The sequence below is a fragment of the Poeciliopsis prolifica genome, unplaced genomic scaffold (assembly GCF_027474105.1).
Source record: "Poeciliopsis prolifica strain line A6 unplaced genomic scaffold, Auburn_PproV2 SCAFFOLD016, whole genome shotgun sequence".
Lineage (NCBI taxonomy): Eukaryota > Metazoa > Chordata > Actinopteri > Cyprinodontiformes > Poeciliidae > Poeciliopsis > Poeciliopsis prolifica.
In genome coordinates, this window is record NW_026562391.1 from 9,396,928 (window position 1) to 9,420,556 (window position 23,629).

The window sequence follows — 23,629 nt, forward strand, 5'->3', positions numbered from 1 at the left end:
CTTATCTCTTTCTGATTAATGTCTGATTATGATTTGCTTATAAAACAAACTAAACCTCTGGAACTTTAAATTCTTATATGCTGAAGTATTCCTACTCTTATTTGAGTGCAGTTTTTGGGTAGCCTGCCCACCTCTGGTGGTCGGGCTGCTGGTTGAGTGAAGATCCTGATCACTTTTTGGACTTTGTGAGATTTCTTGTATGTTTTAGCAGCAGATTTGTTAGTACAACTAGCATTTAGCATTTTAACCTGGTGGATCTTCTTCTATGAATAAAAATGGAGCAGGTGGGCCTGTCTGGGTCACAGTCCTACCTGTAAATGTTGGTCAAATAAATCTGACACATGGATGCACGGTGAAAGTTCTGAACACTACATGCCCAAGCAGTCCTGCATTATTCTCATCACCATTTCTCTCACACACATACACACACACACGGTATGTGGAACACATTCCACAACAGCAAAAGAGTCGGGCGGCGCGAACATCCTGAGGAAACAACACTCGCTTCCTGTCAAATTAAGCCAAGTCGATGGCTGCTTGGCCTGATAACCGCCGCCACTGGGTGAGGTAAAGCACCACCTCTGCTCCCACCCACCAGATCCTGGTCCATCCTCACATTAACGTGCGGCGCCGGTCAGGCAGATCCAGTGTCTTTCTCTTAAAGGACCGCCACGACCACCAGGAGCCTCGGCGTTCCTCAGACAGGATGGGCCTCCTGCCACTGTTCACCTCCACGCTCCTGTTCAGCTGTAAGACTTCTCACCCACTTCTCTCCCTCTCAAACAGGAGATGGTTGATCTGATCTTCACTAACCTGGTGATTCCTTTCTTTTCTCCAATTCTTCCATTCAGGGGCAACTTTGAATGCAGGTAAGCATATTCTGAATCAAATCATATTTGGACTAAAGTTGTTGTATAAACAGACTGATATCTCCAGGACGGGCTGTTTTATCTTGAGTGAAGAAATATTTTGGCGTTGATCTTGGAGGTAATAAGATGTTATGTGGGAACAGTGAGGCTCCTGTTTGTTCAGTGGAAACACTCATGGCGGTTATCAGAGTCACTGGTGTCTGCTGTGGTGGAAAAGTTGGGTTGGGAACTGGTTGGTGAGGATAGTTACACGCCTCTGGAGCTGCTGGGCAGTGGGAGGTGGGAATCCGTTCATGTCAGCCACAGACACAGATCTGCAAGGCAGCGGGTTCAGGATGGAGGGAAGGTTTCTCAAGGCTGGATTTGCACTGCTGGTGTTCAGATTTTCTTTCATATGATTTCTTGTAATGCAAATGATATACTTTTCAAAGCAGAGCAACTAAATTCCCACAAAAAAAAAATTATGTCTGGACTTACTAAATGGTTAAGTTGAAATCATTTATTTTGCAGCAGTGTCACACAAACCTAAGAAGTTAAAAATGAATATATAAATTAGGACAACATAAATAATAAAATACTACAATATTTTAAAAAGAATAAAGTCTTAATACCAGAAGAAAAATTTAATAATTTTATTAAATTTTTGGAAAAAATTAAGAAGCAACTCAATGATGAGTCGCTCTGATTTTACTTTTCATAGGTATATGTTTGAGTAACATGAACATTGTTCTTTTATTCCATAAACTCTGAAATGCCAAGCAAAAAGTTTGTATTTATTTGTAGAAAACCAGCAATGGTCAAAATAACATTAAAAAAGATGCAGCGCCTTCAGACCTCAAGCAATTTCAAGAACACGTTTGTACTCATTTAGAAACAACAATACTAGTATTTTAACTCAAGAAGAGTTCAAAAGTCAATATTTGGTTGAATAATCAGGAGGTTTTCAATGGGGTTCAGTGCAGTGGTCTCTCGATTTTTTTCCAGAGCTGTATAGTTTAAGCTGGTCTGTCATTCAGGTTCTGTTCGGGAAACCCAGAAGCAAATCTGAGTCCTGCGCGTGCCTTGTTTCCCATCATCAGCCCTGCCAGCTCCTGCTGAATGATGCTGGGTGTGGGCCAGAATCATTGGTGCTAAGTCCCCTGAGCGACCCGTTTGTTAAACAAAGTGCTTTTCCTGCCTCCTCAAGGTTTGTTTACCACCGCTGTCTGAGTCACAGCAGCAGCCACTCAGCTCGTATGAGCCGACGTCACACTATGCTAGCCTGACGTCGGCATGCAGAGCCTTTCCGCCTCAAACTACCCTCATTTCCGAATGCTTTATGTCTCCCCTTGAAGATGAGTCAGGATCAGGCTTGTTGCTGATGTCAGAATGAAAACGGGTTAAGATGAGGTGCTCATTTTCTCTCTGTGTTGCACGTGGAGTTTGATAGCTGCAATCATTCGAGGAAAGATGCAAAATCAGACCAATTTTTTTCCTGTTTGTTGTGAATTTTCTGCAGAGTATTAAGTTTATTTAAAGTGATTGGTTTTCTGGTACAAAACGCAGTTTTAAGCCCATTTCCCTTTTCTTGGTGGTTTTTATCCATTCAAAATTCAGTGTTGACGTATGCTTGGTGTTATCACTGTATGCTTGAGCATCCATCAACTAAAAGTAACATTTTTATTGTCATGGATTGAGGTTGTGCTACCCATGAACCAAACCATGTCAATAAAACTGACACCATCAGACCTGATTGAAATTTGCAGAGGCCCAAATGGACAAGTCAAATGCCTTCAGAGCAAAAGCTTTCATGGTCAGAAGAGGCCATGCTCAAAGCTGTTTGTGAATTGATCAAATAAACTCTCACAATAAAGTGATCCAATATCCAGATGCTCATATATGTGGTTTCCTGGAAACTGACTTAGAGGAATCTAACCATTTATTAGTGGGTCCATAGGTGGAGTCATGTCAATAAACTAGAATATTAATGAAAAGTTCATGTATTTCAGTAACTCATCTCACAAGTTAAACACATCATGTAGTTTATTTATACAGACTGTTTTCAAACTTTCATTTATGTAAAAAATGATGATTCACTGCTTACAACTCATGAAAATGTTTTGCTGACTTTTAAGATTAGATTATTAAATCAGAAATGTGGGCCTTATGAAGAAATACAAGGAAAACCTGCATAACAGTAATGTTCAAAAAGTCCATCAAAAGTCTGCCATATTCTAATTTATTCTAATTACTTGTTTCAGTTGATGTCTTATAGTTACTCCTCTCTGAAAAAAAAACACGGTTCTTTATTTTCCATAAAAGCTCAAAATGAATATGATTCGTGCCGATGAAGAGGGTGTATAAACCTCTCAGCAGAAATGTTTTCTGCCTTGCTGTGATGTTGACTCCCAAAAAGAGCTGCTGACCCACTCCAGAGCTGCCCCCTGTCCCTGTCCCTGTCCCCCTGTCCCCTGTCCAATCCTGACCATTTTCCTCCCAAAATGAATGATCGGCTCTTTCATAGGGTTGAGCCCCTGAAAACCTCGGCAGAAACGGGATGCGATTTAGACAGATCGGCGTAAAGCATTAACCACTGCCATGTCTGCGATACAGCCCTGATGCCTCCCGGAAGCCATTTAATTCCTCAAAATCAGTGTTATCAGCGTGAGCTCCCCACTTTTAATTAGACGTCTTGAAAGCTATTATTATTGTCAATTAAATTCTGATCATTGTTGCCTATGTCACACCCCAGCTTTAAAAATAACAAACGTGGACCTGTCCATCGAGCCCAGTGCTGCTGTGCATAGAGACACCGACGTGGTTTTGAGATGCAAGGCCGAGGTTCTCGGCTTCGGGACGGAGGGACTGAATCGTGTGTACACCATATACAAAGGGGGCAGTGTGATCTACAACAAGACAACCAGCTCCTCTGAGGATTTGCTCTACCGCCTGCCTCAGGCCAGAATCTCCAACAATGGCAAGTACAAGTGCAAGATAAGCATCATGGGGGAGGTGAAGGCCAGTGAAACTGCAACGCTCACAGTGACAGGTGAGTCTGTTTTCATCTGAGGATGTTTAACTCTATGTTTGAGAAAATAAGACATTAGGACAATAAATACATCGGTGAAAAGGGAGAAATCAGTTTTTCTCAGTGATTGAATCTATAATAGTCATATTGACATGAAATATGACTATTGTGTTTTTAGTAGTATTGCTCAAATTAATGAGATTTGTGCAATATGTTGATGATGAGATTGCTTTCATTTCCCATGAATTAAGACTGAACCAGTTAATAATAATTAGCTCTGATAAGGAGCAGGATATTTTCCCAAATGCTGAGAGACATTTGCTTTTTTTGGGGGGGGTTTTCTGTGTGTTTTGCAGCATTTCTCATCTGTTCACATACATGCTTCGATGCTTATTTCATTCCAACTATCTATAATAGTAGAATTTGTTTTGAATTCTTAGTGTGTTTGGATTACATGGGATGTTACAGACATGATGTAGATTTCAGGTCAGTCGCCCCTTTAGCCACTGAGAAAAACATTCAATATTTATTCCCCACACTTTGCACTGAAGAAAAAGCTAACTGTGGTTTGATTTGAAGTTATTTAAAGGTTCTGTTTTAGTCTTTGGTTTGCTCACTCATGTTCTTCTATGTTCGCTGCTTTCCAGGCATGTCAACGCCCATTCTCCGCTTAAACAAAGCAAATATCACTGAGGGGGAATCAGTAACAGCCACATGTTTAGCACCAGGAGAGACGGGTTCCCTTTTGTTCTACTTCCATGATAATTCCAAGGAAGTCGAAATGCCTTTAGGGACAAACGAAATGACGTTCGTCCCTAAAGGCGTTGGGAACCACGATATTTGCTGCTCCTACTTGGTCTTCGTCATGCCAAACTCATTCAAGTCCCAACAAAGCAACACACTCACGCTTACCGTTGAAGGTACGTTAGATTTGTTCATCGGTCGATTCTTCCAAGCCTCGTCACACCTCATGATTCATGGGTTTTCCTCCACAGAACTTTCCATCAAACCAGTCCTGAAGATTTCCCCTCAGGATAATGTCTATGAAGGTGACACTCTCGACATCACTTGCTCGGTTAGTAATGTTATAAAGGATTACCAAGCTGGAGAGCTCTGGCTGACTCAGGACACCGAGCTACTCAAGAGTGGAAAGACATCCATCCATGTCAACTGGACTGCACATGCCAGAACCCCAATGCTTACCATTACTTGCCGGCTGTATGTGAGAAATGTAGAAAAAGTCGTCAACAAGACAGTTTCAGTGAGCGGTGAGCAGAAATGAGCATGAAATCCTCTCTGACTTTTTCTCATTGAGATTATTTCATTTCTCTGAGACCCTTCCACACATTACACTGGTTTCAGTGATTGTGTTATAAATTGTTCATTCTCAATCTGCCCACAGAGCTGTTCTCCGTGCCCACTCTCAAGATGTCTGCTCTCGAAGTCTTCCAAGAAGATGAAATTAGTCTAACATGTAGAAGCGAGAGACTGTCTTATGATAGACTTGAAAGAGAATCCCTCATCTATAATCTTGAACCTTCTGACAACCATATGGTTCAAAAAAGGGATGGAGTATTCGTTGGTAAAGCCAAGACAATCAATTTCAACTATACATGTACAGCTGCTGCAAAGGGCATCAAGAAGAAGAGCAATGTGCTGACAATTCATCCCAAAGGTGAGCACAACTCTGATGAAAACAACAGCAGCTTCACATTTATTTTTTGATGTTACGCACCACATTTGGTCTTTATCTATATTCTTTACAAATAACCATGTGGTGGAAGCTGTGGTGTTTGGGTTTGTTCATTTTAGGTTCAGTTTATTTCATGATGTGATGAGAGCCATTCTTAACTAAAACCTAAGAATTTAAACAGAATATTATAGCAATATATGATTCAAAAATACTGTTTCTGAGATAGACCACTTTAATCTGGATGAATGTAACATGAACTGGTTGCATAAATTTACCATATCAATATTTATTCTCCATTTCTATTTATTTGCAGCTTATTCAAATACCTTGAGTTTGAGGTTTTGCTGGTGTCATTTCTTGACTTTTACTAATTAACCCCTGTTAAAAACTACATTGGTCGTTGTTTCTGCCAATTTTTGATTAACCTTTGGTGTTAGTGCGAGGTGTTTAATATTTTCTCATAGGTCTGTGCAATATTTAGAAATCATGTGAAATACAAAATTTGTAAAGGTTGATATAATTATATTGCTAATATAATTACTAATAATTCCAACTATTGCAAATTACTCTTTAAAGTTACTGTTCTGCATAAAGAAAGCCGTCAGTTATATTTAGCTTCTTCCTTGTATTTGTGTTTTCTAAACTAAACGTTCTGAATTGTTTTTCTGTCGCTGATACATTTTGCTCCCTTTTTTTTAACTCTTTCTACCTCTCTCTGTTTTTTAGTTCCTGTCTCAGCTCCAAAGATCTGGGTCTCCGGCAGTGCGATCCTCGGGAGGAGAGTTCAGATCTTCTGTCTGTCGGACACAGGCACCCCACCCATTTCATACACCCTGTCGAACGCTGACAAACAAAACCAAACTGCCATCATTCATGAGTTCAATGAAGCTGCCAACTTTACAATCGTCATCAATGAAACTGGAGGACTAAGCCACTACCTTTGCATGGCAAGTAATGGGGACAGGACGCCTAAACTAAGTGACAAACTCCAAGCAGCTGTCATTGGTAAATATCGAAATCTGAATTAAAGAATGACACATTTATTTGGTTGATATTGTTTTGCATGAAAACCAGCCGACTTTGAAGAATATTCTCAAGGATAGAAGAGCTTCAGTTCTCATGAGAGCAAAAGGTTTTTGCCCCACATCACTGGGTTGTGTTTCCTGGTGTAAATCTGTGTTTTTGGTTTCCTGATGGCAGAAAATGTGTTTGTAACATTTTTGGCAACTTTGTGTGACATCGACATCGTGATTATAACACAACACATATATTTGTTTGGTTTTTTTTTATTTGCCTCTAGAGCCAATGACTAAAGCATATCTGATGGTCGTTCCTGACATCGGTGACATTTCTGAAGGACAAACGGTCATCCTCATCTGTTCTTTCCGGGGCACGCCACCTGTTACAGTGAGGTGGCTCCGGGACAGTGATGAAAATCCACTGAAGACCACCACCACAAATATTAACACCACAAACTACGAATTTGTTGTGAATAAGGAACACGCCGACAATTACTACTGCCAGGCTGAGAACCGAGCCAACTTTGTTGAAAGTAAAAAAATCAACTTAGCAGGTGAGTGTGATTTCTGTAAACCACTTCGGCTTTCCTCATTCTATCCTCTAAATGCTATAAAAGTAAAACTAGGCGTTTAGTTAGATATTTGGTCTCATCTGTTAATATGTTTTACCTTTTAATGAGCACAAAAGATTGTGCCATGTTTTTATTATAGAAATGTAATCATCATCCAGTGTTTATGTCACAAGCAGCAGTAAATTAATTAGTCACATGTAAAATTAATAAGAGCTCAATAATTTTCCATTTCCATTATTTATCTTCTTTCTCTTTCCTCATTCTCTTTTCAGTTTGGTGCATTGTTTTCAACTAGCCCATTTCTGAAAGATTGTTTTGTTTATAGAGACTTCATAATTCATTTTACTTGTTGTTTAGTTAATTTGTTTTGGATATTTTAAATGTCTTCCAGTTTCAGTGTTAAATGTTTGCTAGAAGTTGAAGTTTATTGATCTCTTAATGCGTTGTTGATTTATTATTACTTTACCTGGAAATGGTCTCAAAGGGATGATATTATCGTTTATCGCAATAACTTCTGGGACAATTTATCATCCAGCAAAATTTGTATTTGTGACAAGCCTAGTTCATGTGTCTTTCTGATTTTAAAAAATCACTTAAATTTGGATATTTCATGATAAGCCTAATAAATCAACGCATGTTCTAGAATCTGACAGCAGAAATTCTCCGTCAGCATTTTCTGGAACAGAACTGGGACTCGTCCAGACTTTGAAAAAGCAAAGCAGAACATTGCACTGCCAGCATGTTTCACTGTGTGTATGATGTTGTTTTTCAGAAATGCTTCATTCGTTTTATACTAGATGTAACATAAAACATATTTGCCCAAATGTTCCGCTTTTTTCTCCTAACTCCATTGAATATTTCCCCAGAGGTTTTTGGGATGTTTTTTCTGGCAAATGTGTGAAGGGCTTTGTGTTGTTTTTGGCCTTGAAACTCTCCTGTCGATTACCTTTTTGCACAGTTTGTCTTTCTTATAGTTGAATCATGAACACTGACCTGAGTCAAGTTTGGCCTGCAGTGCTTCAGCATCAGTTGTTGATGCTTTCTTGGAGTAATTTTGGTTGGCGAGTGTTTCATGTTTTCTCCCCTTGTGGATAAATGTTCTCACTGTTCTTCACTTGACTCCCAAAGCCAGAGATGGCTTTCATTTCCAGACTGATAAAAGTCAGTGGCTGATGTGTTACTTTATGTTTTCAGCCTTTGTCATGTTAAGTCAGGATCCATTTCAGGGATTTCTTGATTTTATTTCACAATGATGTTTTTTTACAAATCTGCTTTGCAAATCTGCCAGTCCATAAAACATTTACATTCCTCTTCAATCTCACAAACTGACGCACGCTTGCTTTGTAAAAGATCTGGTGGTGAATCACACCTGGAAAGGGAGCGGGGGAAGGGGGGTAGAAATAATAAAATAAAATTAAACAAAAACAAAGAATTTTTCTACAGAGCTTGCTGAAATAAAAATTATCAATAGTTTTTCAAGCCTTTTCTAGATTTCGTAAAGAACTAGCAAAAACATCATTATTATTATTTTTTCTTCATATTCGTATTTATTATCTCATGTCTCTTTTTGTCCTTTGTGTCTCTCTTTGCAGTCGGCATGGCAATGTGGAAGAAATTACTGATTCCTGGGACCATAATACTGGTGGTGTCCTCATTCGTGATGGTGGGCTTTATTCTGTTCACAAGATCCAGGAGAGGTAGAGACATCTACAGTCCTCCAGAAACTCAGACCTCTTACATCTTTAAATAAAAACCAGCCTCCCTCCTCCTACAGCCTCCCCGGCCCCTCTCCTCTGACTTATCGTTTCTTATTGTAGGAAAAAGAGAAAGAGCTGCTGAGTTGTCAGTGTGAGTTGCCTTTGACTTTTCGCTTCTCCTGAATGTGCTGGATGTTTTAGGAACTGGTGAAGGGTGTTCAGGTTTATCAGGTGGTTCAGACGGTGCGGCAGAGTTTGGATGCAGCAGCTTACAGGAAATATTTGGTGTGTTTTGCATGTTTGTAGACAGAAACGTAATTTTTCTTTCAACATTATATTCCTCGTTCCGGTAATTTCTATTTATAGGGAGCTAAAAGAGTCACATGGAGTTATGTTTCAAAAAATACAATCCTAGTGAAATACAGAATTTCACTAGGATTGTATTCACTTATATTTGCGATTGTTGTCCTGCAGGGTATTATAAATTGTTTATTATTTATTTACCTTTTAAATATAGCCAGTTGTTGATGGTCGAAAGACGAATTGTTTTATGATAAACCGCAGAACAGAAACCATAAAATAATTACTTAGATTTGCATTGAGCAAACATTTTCAGGAATTGCATCTTGTTAATTCTGTAATAATAATGATGATGATAATATATTTAAAAGCATCTGTCTGGTTCAAGATGTCTATCTTTAAATTTCAAATGAGTTTTATGGGTTTTGGGATTTATTTACTGAATGATGAGAGTTTTTCTCATTTTATTATTACACATTTATTGATGCTATCAGACCATTGCTGAATAAATATTAACCAAAGAAAACAATGTTCTAGTTCTGAGGTTGACTACCTCACTGAATCAGTCTGCATATCGTGAACGCAGTACGATTTGATTTCCTTTCTGTCCAGTTATTTGTCACAGTTACGTTTGTCTTACTGGAACCTTTTTTTCTGGAGTCAGTTTAGAGTGAAGGTAGATTTGTACTGATGCATTTTTGTTCCATTACTTATGGATAAGTGAGAAATATGGGCGGAGACCACAGTTACATGATTACAATGTCTACAACATGCAAAACATCTTGTCCAGTTTCTTTACCATTTATCTGAAGTTTTTTTTTCTTGACGTCACGTTTGCCTGCAGCTGACTTTATTTTCACCATTTCTCAGAAAGCCTGCGAGCCCTAAATCAGATGACTCTTTAACAGTGACTCTAACCCACGACACAGAGGTTTATAATGCAGCCCCAGGTAGCTTGGTTTTTACCGTCCTCCTGTGTGTCACTTACACGCCCCATCAGTATTTATTGTCTAACAGCCGTTATCCCACCCTAAACACTCATCACACTGTGTTGTAACATCTTGACTCACAGCAATAATCCATGCTCTGGTCTGCATGCAGAGGTCAGATCAGGGTGACCTTGTTGTTGCCTGTGCTTCCTTCGAGTGGCCGATTTCTTGCTTTTTGTGCATGCTCAGCATGTTTATCACTGAGGACAAAATTATTATTAACCCCCTGTGTGATTTAATGTTTCACAAAATGTTCCTAGCCACTTTCAACAGAGCAAGGATAAGTTTCCTTTGGAAAGCGTTATTATTTATTTGTATTTGCACACAATAACCAAGTCATTTTAGGAAAAAAAATCCAGGGGTCAATAGTATTAGCCTTCTAAAAACCGACCTTTTTATTAAGGCAGCTTTAATGCACACCAGTGGTTTGAACCGAGGTTTATCCGCTAACTTTTAACCCTTCGTTAAGGATTTCAGCTCTAATTTAGGACTGCATCATATCGAAAACAACAATACAAAAAATCTCTTTGGATTCAGAGTCAGAGATGAACATACTGGCTACTGGTCGCTGAACGAAGGAAGGAAAAGAAGGAGAGACCTTTAACCTAAAGGATACTCTCCTACAGCATGATGGAGGAAGTATCATGCTGTGGCGAAGCTTCAGCATGATACTTCTTGCTTGAAAGGAAGTCAGAAGAAAGAACCATAGGTGAAGATTTTGAGAAGAGCAAACAGGCCTGAAGCAGTCAGCAGTAAAACATACTTCGCTCCTGGTGAGGAGCTGCATTCACCAAACATTTCTGACTGATCTGCAGCCAGCATAGAAAATCTGGAGTGAACTGAAGCCAAGACTCTGTTCCAGATCAGAGAGAGGAGAATGAGGTCTAATTCCTCAGGGAACTTGTCAGACAATTGAAAACTACAACAAATTACTTCTGGTGTTTATCCATTAACAAATTAATCCACATAACTAACTGGAACAGGGGGATAATATTTTTGGCCCATGTGTTTTTTGAGTGAATAAACATCCCAAATAAAAATCAGATGTTTGAAAAAGTGGGGGTGTCTAATAAATTCTGTCCTTAAATGTGTGATAAATCGCCTTGTCCTCGTTTTTTTTTTTTTTTTTTTTCTTTGCATGTCTTGTATCCACAAGAAGGGAAGGTACTTTTCTCTCATTTTCTGCAACCTGCTTAGAGCAGCCATTATCCTCTTGTTCCAGACGCAGCGTCGTTCTATGATGACAAGGAGGGGAGAGTGACCAATGGGACGCGAGGTAGTGTTGCATCGCTTCCTGCAGACATCAGCAACAGGAGCAGCTACAGTATCCCAGCAACAGTGTAGAGGCAAAACGCTCTATCTTTAAAAGAAAATCAAACGCTGAAAGACTTAAGAGACAAATACAGGAGACACAAACACTTTCCTGATGTTTATAACATTTTGGAAGAAGTGGACGATATTTTTTTTCCCCTGCAAAATGGAGGACATGTTTTGGTTTTTTATTTTTTTATTTTTTAAGAAAAAGAAATAAACTAGGGCCCACTGCTCCCTCTCCTCTCCTCTTTCAGTCATTTGATTATCCTAACAATCATTTTTGGCATTTGTGTCGTTTTTCTGTGTGACTGCATGCCATTTCTTGTTTCATCTGTTCATCTAATCTACATGAAGTAAACCTGTTAACACTGATCTGTATATATTATTACAGGAAATGTGTGTATATAATTTTGGTTGATTACTGGACTGATGACGGAGAGCAGTTCTGTAGAATAAAGGTGTTTATTTTATTTAGAGGTGTGTCTCAACCATTCATTCATTTCTTCTGCTTTTGAACGACACCTGAATTATTGAAATATGTTATTGAACACTTGCAGTCAGAAGTTTACTTTCACTAATCCTGGACATAATTGTCAAATAAGTTGGTGCAAATGAGTCATCCAGGTTGGAGCAATCATAAAATATAAAATTGGAAGTTTCTTCTGTACATTACAGAAACAGGCTGGGAAATCGAACAAAACAACATTCATTTAGATGTCCCTTATTGAGCTCCACATTATTTCTTTTTGTTAACCTTCCAGGTCCTGGTTTAATTTACTTGATCTCTATTCTTGACGTTGTCGGGGTTTTAGAATTTGTTGGATTTCAGGGTGGATATGGTCACATTTTATCAGAGATTATGTAATTTCTTCAGGCTTGCCATTGGGTAGATTCCATGTAGGCCTTCCAAGAATATTTCTTCTTCTTCACCTTTGTGGCTAATCACATGGACAAGCCAGAGCGCTTCCCGAAAAAAAATATTTTCTGATTGAATAAGAAAAATCATTGCGTTTGGTTCCTATGAGAAGAATTGTGTTTGGGGCAGTAAAAGTAAAGTTTTCAAACCAAACAACTTTGTGCCTGATGTCAAGCATGGCAGTGGTTGTGTCATGATGTGGGTTTGTTTTTCTGGCTGTGGTACATGTGCATTAACAAACTGGGTAGAATAACAAAGAGAAAAGTCGACCGCTTCAACTTTACCTCACATCATCAGCTTGAGGGTTGAAAGCAGGACGGGTTTGGGTGATCAGACAGGACAATTATCCAGAGCATAAATTGGGGTTTATAAAACAGGCTAACATTTAGCTTGTAAAATGCTCTCAGCCTCAGCCTAATTAAAAAGCATGAGCAGCATCAATATTTTGATTGAGGGTGTTTCCATCGTGAATTCAAAAGTATGCACCTAATTGTTGTTCCATAATAAAATAATTAAATCTATTGGGCGACGCTTCAAACACAGACCTGTTCAAATGCATCATTGGAAGCCTGTAATTATGACATTCATGTCAATGATGTGTTTATATAAACCTCTGACTGAACAATGACATACCTGACATATGAGCTTGCAGGCTGGGTTATGTCGAAGTCCTGAGGCCAGATCAACTGCATACCACGAAGTCCGTTTGTTTCCTGAAAGCTAAATGCTCTGCAGAGACTTCCTTGAAATGGTGAAACAATGGAGTCTCTGATTTGCTTCCTATGCAGGCATGAAGGGCTCTGCTGTGCCGATCACACTGCTGGTATTTTGGCGGGTTGGGTTTGTTTTGTTCCAGGCCAGGCGAGTTTGAATGCACTCAGCAGGGGCAGGAAATTATTCACATAAGCCTCGATTGAGCCGTGTGTGAGATTACATTACCAACTGGGGAAGTTGTTTTTGCCTGAATCTGCGGCACAGTCGCTCTTAAATTAACAGACTATTGTGAACAACTCAGCTGAGGGTTTTTGTGTTCACAAATTAAGGATGTGAAACCTGCTTTCTTTTTTTTGGTTGCAACAACTTAGAGGGTCATAGTGACATGGAATGCCATAGAAAATTTATCCTTGCTTTTAGCAAAGAACATAACAAATGCCGGATTAAGAAAACATTTAAAAGACACATCTCATAGCATGGAAAAATTGTCAGTGTGTTTATGGGAATTTGTGAAAATTATTTCAGGAGTCCTCTTGTGAATCATTTGTCAAATCACATTGTCCAGTTGAATTTATCTCAGTTTATAGATTTTGCTTTGTGCTGTAGTCGATGCTCATTTTCAACTTAAAGCTGCAGTATACGTTTTATAATTTATTTTTTTTACATATTTGCTGAAACTGTCACTCTGTATAATATGAGACAGATAATCTGAGAAAAAGAGAATATCTGCCTTTTCCCAGTGCTAACTGGAAACAACCAATCAGAGCCAGGAGGAGGTTCTTAGTGCTGTCTATCATGTATGCGCTGCTCACCTAACACCTTCCCTCTCCCCTTGCATTTTGCTACACTGCAGCTTCTTCCTGATAGCAGAGGCTTCATTGAATGCTCAGGCTCATTAGCATGACTGCAGATGATGGCGGATAAACGGTTTTCCTGGAACGATTAGTTGTCGACAGTCACCAGACAGAAAATGGGTGGAGGGGGGAAGACATGCAACAAAGTCTTCAGGGTTGGAAATCCAACCCCAGAGAGCTGTTTTTAATCCAAACTGACAAAACATTCAGCAGTGCTTACCTGATTTGATTAAATCTCATGCTGAAAACTCTTTACATCCAAATAAAGACGACATCTCAAAATGTGTCACCTCATGTTGACCCCATCATCTTGTATTGCCACCATGTAGAAAAAAAAATAACTCAAGAGGTTGTCTTTTCAGCTCACAACTAATTTGTGCTCTAGGTCTCATTTTACCCACTAGGTACAACTTCACATTACAAGTTAATTTCAAGAATATGCGGGTTAAGTTACCCTAGCTTAGCAGCTAGCAGCTTCTCAGCTCCTCACAATCTTGATAAATGAAGGATGGAGCCCACTGCAGAGCAGATGGAAATTTCATTTTGACAAGGAAAAAAAAAAAACAAATAATCTACACAGGAGAAAGTTGAGGCAATCAAACAGGAAAACAGTAAAGCAACTGCACCGCAAGGAGAGGAGCGTGGAGAAAAAACAGAGCACAGAAAACAGGATAATCTGGTAAGGAGGTGAGAAAACTGTTCAGGGTGCAACTACCAGGAGGGAGAGAGAGAGACCTGAGAATCACGTGTGACTAATAAGAAGAAGGAAGGGCAGCTGGAACAACAAGAAGCAGGGAACTAAAGGAAATAACAACACAGAAATGAATACAGAGTCTAATAAAAAGGGCACCGTTGGATTTTACTAAACCAAACTCGATTAAAGCTAACACATAACAATAAGGTAAAACAGATAAAACAAGAAAGAACTGAGATTCTCAAGACATGAAGCCTGCAATGGAGCAGATGGTGACAAAACAGTAAAGATGGTAAAGGAGAAAAGAGTGCATAAAAATGTGATGATGATGGTGAGAATGAACACTACGAAGGAGAGGGTGGTTTTAACGAATGAGACAATGTTGGAGACATTAGAGAAGTTGCAGCAGATGACAGCACAGGAGACGATGGATGGTCTGGACGTCCATTCTGGAGGAGGCCTGGAATCAGACTCTGAAGGTTGCACTTTCATTTTGTGTGGAAGCTCCAAAGAATCTCTGTGGGGAGCGCAAAGTGCAGCTCAGGCTGTGAAGGCGCCTGGAGGAGCCAAGGGAACGTCGCGGCGATGACGCGGACCGCGCCGAGCTGAGACCTTTTCCCATCTGCTTTCCTTATTTGTGTCTGAAAGTTTGAAATTTTTGTTTAATGGATTTTCTTTTCTTTTTTATTTTATTGCATCCTGGGAAAGTTTCCAGAAATTGCTCCTTGCGGTTTAAATTGCAAATTACAGTTTTGTCTTAACTTGATCCGTTTGGTCTGTGTTTAACAGTAAGAGTGGACAGAACTCCAGAGAGTGTATGGAGCAGCAGGAAACCTGAAGCAGGTGAGACAAAACTCCATAGCACCATTACCATCGTGGGTATTTTTCTGTTGTCTATACATTTCTTTCAAATCAGTTAATAAAAGAACTACATTTAAACTCATTTCAAATGTAGTCATCAGCCTTACAAAACACAGATCTATTTTCATTTGAAAGAGAATTGTGGATGTGATTAGCAATTGTTGTTTAAAGACAATTATTAAACGTTAGTGGTTGTTTGATGCCTGTTTGTAGTTTTTATTCCATCTGTTTTCTATTTTCTTCTTCCTTTATTTATTTCTTGTCTAGTTCAGGTATGAAAATAACAGAAAGCATCCTTCAATAATGACATTCGTTACTAACTGCACCAGCTAAATTTACAGTCGAGCAAATTGAGAAGCCAAGCAAAAACATTTTACGCTTTTTGAGTGAAAACTGATATAAATCCTCAGATTTACAAATAGATACCTGTCATATCTGGGATAGTTCCAGTTGTTGCCTTTCTTGTTTTTGCTTTACTTGAAGGCCATATTTTGAACTGCTTTTCTCTGAAGTCAGTTTTTTCTGGCTTATTGTCTTCAGGAAGTAGTTCATCCCTGGTGAAACTGCTTTATTTGTTTTGTTAACGTTTCCTGTGATCTTATGTGGCTGATAAGGTCTTTCATCCTGGTACTGGCTGAGATTTGTGGTGGTTTTGAATTTTTGGAAATTCCTCCACAGAAAGGTTTCTGTGGCCTTTAAGAGTCGTTGTCTTTGGGGTGTTAAAGTGGCAGAAATTTCATTGACAAATAGATAGACGTCTATCTATTTTTGTGCTGGGGAATGAAGAGATTTGGAAATGTTGTGTTATTGCGTTGACGTGAATTTTTCTCACACAGAAATAGACGATGATATCAGCACGTTGCCCGACGAGCCAGAAGTGGAGTACACGGAGGTGGTGCATCCGCGCTCATCAGATCCTACTAAAAGTAATGCACAAAAACCTAAACTCTTCTCTGCATGAAGCCTCCACTCGTCTGCCTTTTGTTACCCAGAGCTTCTCCATTTTCTGGACAAATCTGCAGAACTGTCCCACATTCCTTAGACGCTGATAAGGCAGGGCAAGACTTCCTGGGAGGGGCCTAATTACACTTAATTAATGCACCTCAGTGCTGACATGGATAGCTGATGGGATTTCCAGCACTGTTGCAGCAGTTATAAACAGGAAGGGCTGAGCTAATTGCAGAGAAGGTTTTGCTGTTTGTTCCTTCATTGTCATGGTCTTGTGCTCTGGATCCCATCGGGGTGAAGATGGTTGTCACACTTTGCAAGACCTTCCTATTTTTAGGACGGTGTTTATGATATTTCAGACAGACAGTATCTACTCAAGTCTTTCCTTTGATGCTTCGACTGCCTGTTTTTGTCTCTCCCATGAACAGACCCTATTAGAAAAGGCACAGACACAGTTTACAGCGAGCTCCAAAACTCTCCACACGGTGAGTTCACCTCCACTCACACCCTGCTATTGACAGTGTCTTAAATTATTCTGGCTTCAACTTTGAGTGACTTTTGTTCATCCGCCTCTGTGTCTTCTTTTTTTATTTGGACAGTTTTTTATCTGGCAAGGTTTACAGAAAATCTATAATAACTTGAAACTTTCTTTTTTTTTTAATTCACTGCAGTTGTTCATTGCCTTCTCTTTCCAATCTGAGAAAAATCTGTTCAAATGGATAATTAGATTCCCCCAAAGTCATTTGACAATCAAACATGTAAACGTCTGTAACTCTTTGCAGCCATATGAACCTTGTTATTGCATCCCCGTAAAGCTTAATTCCTGGCTCTAAAATGGGAAAAGAAGATATAATAACAACAATTATGGCTTCAGCACTTGAGCCTCTTTAAATTTTACTAAACATGACGTGGAGTCAGAGAGGTGAATTTGCACTGCAGCACACAGGAGCAGTTTCATCCTGTTACTGCAGTCAGGAACTTCCTGTTATTATACAAGCAGACAGAAGCTGGACATGTCTATCATGTAGTCCATCAGAGACCTAATGTTTCCTGTACGAAGGAACCGTGAGGGTTTTTTTTACGCGAATGTGTATCAGACATAATGTAAATACAGAGTCAGATTAGAGATATTAGGCTGGGTTTTTGGGGCAGAGGCTCCTGCAGAGGCGTCTCTAACAAATCACTGCTAAAAATGACTAATGAGCTGCTCTGAGGTCAGGCAGTGAGTGAGCAGGACTTTACATGTTTAACTGGTGATGCATTTTCCTGCAGGTGCTGCTGACCATCATGACTACGTAAGTAACTGAGTGTTCTTCCTTAACATTGTAACATCTGAGTCATTGCATGGCATGTACAAGTTTTGCCCTAAAAGGCAGAATTACATGTGAAAAGTTTTTTTTTTGCCAATTTTGTTTTGTTCTGCACAGAAAAATGAAAAAAAGTCTCGATTCATCCTAAAATGTATAAAAATATCCAAAAAGATATTGTTTCTCAGGTTTTCAGAAGAGAAACATGTAATGGAAAATACAGAAAACACCCACAGTAACGTATAAAAGAGCAAATTTTTCAAAATCAAACTTTCCACAACATTTAGCTAAATTAAACTAATAATGTACGTATATGCATCATTTATTCCAATAGTTAGATAGACAAAATTTTCAGCTACATTTAACAAGATTTTACTTATAAATTCAAGATTAAGATACATCAATTCAGGCCTTTTTTTTTTTTTTAATGTCTGACAAATGTTTTGCGCCTTCAAGGAGTATTATGTCAAACCCTTGAAGGGTGGATTTCTCAGTTCTTTGCTGAATAACATAAACTGCATGTCCTTCCTAAAACCTTCAGTTTTTGTATCCAGCCACCTCCTGGCTGCTTTGACTCTCTGCAACCATAAAGGGAAACTGTTGTCAAAGTTTCCAGAGAGGAACAAAGGCATTTGGGGCCGAGGCTTCCTTTCCTATCAGTTGTTTAGATCAGCACTTTGCTCCAGTCAAATCAGTACCAAGCCCATCCCAACCAACATATTGCCTCACTGTGTGCATTAATCACTGCTGCTGACTGTCCTTCAATGCCCTACGTGGCATTGAAGGCAGCAAAATGGAGAAACTGGAAATAATAAACAGTGTATATGTACTCTTCTTTAAAGTTGCTGTTTGGTGTGATTGTTTAAGATCTTATGCTTGTGTTTTACATGTGTATTCACCAGTTAAAAGTAACAGATTTAATCCTTGTTTATAGCTTATTTTGGTCATAATGTGGTTTTAAATTTGTTTGCTGACTTTACGTTATGTTTCTGCAGGGTTCAGTAAAGTATGTTGATCTGAATGGAGACCAACAGCCTGGGATCACGCAGCACAGTCCTAAAGATATCAGCTACTCAGATCTGCCGATGCCTGTGGATTAAAGATGAGTGCTGTCTTCATTCACTTCATGGGCTGTAATACTTTCCCTTCTCCCTTAAGCTCCGTGTCCTCTCTTTACTGTTTCTTTAAAATACCTCACGTCTTGTTACTGACTGCTGAATTGCTGTAAATATTTTTCACTTTAATAAAAGCCCTTTTAAACCAACACATTATGTTTCCATGTGTGATTTAACAACAAGAGACAGTGGTTTTATAGAAAGCTTTAAAAATAAATGACCACAGAAAAGAACATTTTGCTGTTTCTGTACATACTTACATGCTTCAGTTTATCGAGTAATGACATTGTAATATCAGAGTAAGATATAAAAATACTAATATGTGTTTTAATATTGTTTCATTTACAAAAATTTAAATAAAAAAAACACAAAGCTATCAAAACCAACTTGGCCTTTTTTGAAAATATAACAGGCCTGTCATTTCAAATACTGATTAACTATGATTAAGTGCATTGTTTTGATGAGTTTCACTAGCTACACCCATGCCACATGCATAAAGATGGCCAAAAGATCCGACAGGAAACATGTAATTCTTCTATCTAAACAACTTCGAGAAGGGATGAGAACATTGAATCCCTCTGGGTTTCAAAGTCATTTCTCAGGCTTGACCAAACCACACTGCCATTGTCCACAAATGGAGAAAACATGGAAAAATCGGTGTAACTTCCTGGGCTAGCCCACTGACATTTCTCAGAGCACATCAGTGATTCATCCAGATGGTCAGAGAATGTTGAGCATCTAAAACACTGCAGGCTTCACTTCCTTCATGAGTCAACAGTAACAAAGAGAATCCATTAAAACACTACTGACCAAAAAAACAACACAGAGGTCAATCTTATTTGCTAAAAAAAAAAAAAAAACAACAACAAAAAAAAAACTTGACAATCCCCAAGACCTTTGGATAATCTTTTATGTTTTATGTTTGGCTTCCATTTGGTAAAACTTGTTTCATAATCTGTAAAATAGAAGAATGACAACAAATAATAAAAAACAAAAACCTGTAAAGGGGGGAACCTTTTGTCTTGGCATTGCATGGACTCTTCGTAAACATTTTTGCGTGGTACTGATGGCCTTTCCTGAGCAGTTTGGAAAGCAGGAAAGGGAGCAGAGGGAGAAGGGACGACGTTCACTGAGTGCTTCTTATTAGTTAATAATCTAAGATTTGTCGAGAAGCTTTTGAAGAATATTCACTTCGACAAAACAGCGTTTCGAGTTGTTCACCGGTAGAGGGCGCCGTTATACTAAATCTCGGCCAGCGTTTCTCTCTCTGCTTCCACGGTTCGTGTTTTGGCCCCGGTCTGAGTCCAGCCTGTGGCAGAACAACACGTCATGCTGAAAGGTGTGACAAATTCAGGGTATGACATACATGTTTTCAAATAAAGTGTTTGACTTTCCTCTACTCTCCTCAGTTATAGACTAAGTACACAATAATGGAGATCTTTTTGCTATTAAACAATTTACTTCGTGTTACTTTGCATTTTCTTGATCGTATTGCAAGAAAATGCAATACGATCAAGTTTGTTTGTTTGTTTGTTTGTTTGTTTGTTTTTTAAACAAACTGACAGTTTGAATGTGTTATGCATTATCTTAAGTGTGACATGTTAGAAAGTTGAGTTTTTTAAACAGCTGTTTTCTTTATACCATCTCTAACGATTCCACTAAGAGCTCTGGCTGCTTGTCACAAAGACAAAGCATTTATTTATTTATTTTTCTTTATTTTTCTTTTTTTTTTTTTTTTTTGCAAAGCAGCCAAAACGGGAAATGGGCCCCTCAGAGGTTGGAGGCTGTCTGGCAGGTTCAAAAGAGGAATGAGTTACCAAAATTCAAAGCCAGAAGTACACATCATCACTACATCAGGTGTTTATCAACTCTGTTTTCTGCACCATGTTTTGTCTTTTATGCATCTGCAATAACATTGATTGTAGGTTGGCACCATGTAAATAGACAAAAATTCATTTAGATGAGATATGTTTCAGCAATAAAATCCCCAAGTCTGATGAAACAGTTTTCTTTATCTGTCTTCCATCCATCCATTGTCTACACCCACTTATCCTTGGAAGAGGTCGAGTTCACTCTGGACAGGTCCCCGGTCTATCACAGGGCAAAGCAGAGACACATGACAAATAACCATACATACATACACACACACACACACACACACACACACACACACACACACACACACACACCACACACACACAAACACACACACACACACACACACACAATTTTAATCATTAACTAGAAAATTCCTGAAGAAATTTAACCAGGACTTGCCAAAGTATGCCGGTCGGTTTGGACCCAGCGTTCTGATGCTAAAAATTAGCATCAATGCTAAGCTTAGCTAAACAATTACAAAGCAGCATGTGGAGAATCACAAGAATATTGACTAACATGGACTTGTACCATTCACTATGTTAAAATTAATTCATTTATTTTGAAATTTTCATTAAGCTTCATTTTAAATGGCCACTCTAATCACATGTGTAACAATGGTTGGGTAAAATCTGTTATAAAAAGCCCAAAACACCAGTAGTTCTGAAGGACGGCTCAGTCCTCCTCAGTAGGAACAGACAGTTCTGCCATGTTGTAGTTCTGACATTCAGCTCAGACCTCTTCTGTAAGCACTGAGTGTCCGCCGCATGTTGTAGTCCTAACCTTGTATGCTCTCCCTATGCATTGCTATGTGCAGGTCCCAATTATCCCAACCAGTATAAGGGGGAACTGGAGTTTCCACAACCCACACACTCACATGGAAAATATGCAAACACCATGCAGGGATTCAAACCCAGGACCTTGTTGCTATCCAACTGAGCCGAGGTGGAAACATATCAGTAGCAACATCAGTGTGACATCAGTCCATCAAAGAGCTCGTGGAGGCTTTTATCACTTGAACCAAGCCTGATTGGTAGAGAAGAGTGAGGCAGAGTAAACGGCTGAGGCAATTACCCAACACATTTTGTTGAGGTTGTGAAGCAAATAGAGGAAGACTCTGTCATTGCATCACTGCTGGTTTTACAAACCGAAGCAGAGGCCCTTAAATATGCATTTAAATGCGCAGTTCAACCACAACTCTGGATGAAATGAACTCAGTAATATGAATGTGGCTGTTGACTCAAACACAAACATTGCTGGCTGGTTATCTTCTCTGTTCTATTATTAAAAGGTGATTGTTTCTGCCATGCAGTGGAAATGACTCATACTGTTTTCAACATATGATAAACAGCTCATCCTGAAATAAATATAACATGGCCATCAATTTGAACATGTTGTTGCCGTTGGTATTTGTGTAATTCATTAAAAACCTGTGTCACATCCACAGAAGGGCTTCACTGACCCCTGGGGTTTATGGTAACAGCATAGCAACCAAACTTAAACTCAATTATTGTTCCTTTGCTTGCTTTAAAGTGAAGATCCGTCTTTTTTCCCTGCTTTCTCTGCTATCACCTTTATTAAAGCCCCAGAGGCTTTAATCACAAAAGGTAGAATCTGAGTGGACAAACATAGAAGGTCAGGGATGATTCATCCAGCATGTCCTCATCAATTATCCTGTCCTCCTGCCTTGCAGCCATCCTGCTTATAAATAAACCTCCTGTTAAATGGACACTAACAGTTTCATTCCTTTCCCTACACTTGTATGCAAAAAAAAAAAAAAAAAAAAAGCTAAGTAACAATGTATTCACATCCTGGAGAAAGCTGGAACTGTATATCCTGGGTGTAGTTATTGTGTACAATTGACAACATATTCTTCAGTATTTATGCATAAGCATCATCTCTGTTCAGTTTCTCTGTACCTGTGAGGGAAAAGCATCTCCAGGTCATGATGCTGCCAGCAGCTGCTCTCCAGTTTCTCCAGTCCAGAGAAACTATACTGAACTACAAATGAGAATTTTTGGAGTTTCTTCCATTCCTCTGTATACAGCCCAAATTTGCACATCCACAATATACAGTCGGTCTGTGCATTTTAGCAGCTCCTCCAGAGTTACCAAGGGCCTGTCTGCATGAGCTGCTTTATTAATTAGGTTAAACAACAAACTTGTTTAACTTGTGTTTTCTAATAATGTGAACACTTTTAAAAACGTGTCAAACCTGGTTTTTCTCCAGTTGTTCACAAAGCCTAATGTTCAATTCATCTTTGAAGAGACGGAAAGTCATTGGTATGTAGCCTTGTAGCAAAGACAATATAAAAGAAACAATGTTCTGCTCTTGTTTATTATAGCTTTACCAACTGTATCATTCCATCTGTAAGCACTGAATCTGATGTCACATGTTAAAAATTCTGTACAATGTACAAAAAAATATATTGTTCAGAAATTATGTTAAAAAACAGAACATCCTAGCTTTCTTCTGTAGGTTCTCTCATTTAATGGAATTAGTATCTTTAATTGCAGACATGTCACGGTCATGTGCACCGAGTGTAGATGACCTTCACAATATAAGTAGGTAAAATGTTCAAGGACTGTTTGGATTTTCTCAGCACAAGATTGTCCTAAGGCTACAATAAGCTTCAAGAGATTAGTGAGTTATATGTTGAGTCATTTAATTGTTATATTTCCAGATCACACAGTAATGACTTTCTGGGAGATTAAGCTTTCATTTAGCTTTTCTTTTTTCAATCATTCTAATATTCAAGGTGAGTAAGTGCATTTAAAAATTTATATTTATATTTGAAAGCAGAGTTGGACAAAGATCTGCAGACTCTCAATATAAGCATTAAAACATTTTAAAACAACATCCTCAAAAAAGATTGAAAAGAATTT

General features: G+C 38.8%; 1 protein-coding gene across 8 annotated transcripts; it reads left to right on the forward strand.

The window, feature by feature from the left end:
• The first annotated feature begins 603 nt into the window (after positions 1–603).
• On the forward strand, positions 604–19,046 carry pecam1b (platelet and endothelial cell adhesion molecule 1b). Of its 8 annotated transcripts, XM_055041519.1 has the most exons (16): positions 604–749; positions 852–869; positions 3,601–3,897; positions 4,524–4,796; positions 4,872–5,144; positions 5,279–5,551; positions 6,296–6,574; positions 6,870–7,142; positions 8,753–8,857; positions 8,978–9,008; positions 10,028–10,107; positions 15,428–15,481; positions 16,336–16,425; positions 16,876–16,932; positions 17,720–17,742; positions 18,750–19,046. In XM_055041519.1, the coding sequence occupies exons 1-16, from the start codon at positions 707–709 to the stop codon at positions 18,852–18,854; spliced, it is 2,274 nt and encodes a 757-aa protein (XP_054897494.1). In that variant the 5' UTR covers positions 604–706; the 3' UTR covers positions 18,855–19,046. The 8 variants fall into 8 exon arrangements, 6 of the variants coding, with proteins under 6 accessions (XP_054897494.1, XP_054897498.1, XP_054897499.1 ...); XM_055041520.1 differs by lacking the exons at positions 8,978–9,008; positions 10,028–10,107 and having other exon boundaries at positions 605–749; XR_008606689.1 differs by lacking the exons at positions 10,028–10,107; positions 17,720–17,742; positions 18,750–19,046 and having other exon boundaries at positions 16,876–16,895.
• The last annotated feature ends 4,583 nt before the right edge of the window (positions 19,047–23,629 follow it).

Bases quoted from the DNA above. Each gene is read 5' to 3' on its own strand.
- pecam1b (XM_055041519.1), top strand. From the start codon at position 707: ATGGGCCTCCTGCCACTGTTCACCTCCACGCTCCTGTTCAGCT. The intron at 7,143-8,752 runs GTGAGTGTGATT...CTCTCTTTGCAG, and splicing joins TAAAAAAATCAACTTAGCAG to TCGGCATGGCAATGTGGAAG. The intron at 9,009-10,027 runs GTGAGTTGCCTT...ACCATTTCTCAG, and splicing joins AGAGCTGCTGAGTTGTCAGT to AAAGCCTGCGAGCCCTAAAT.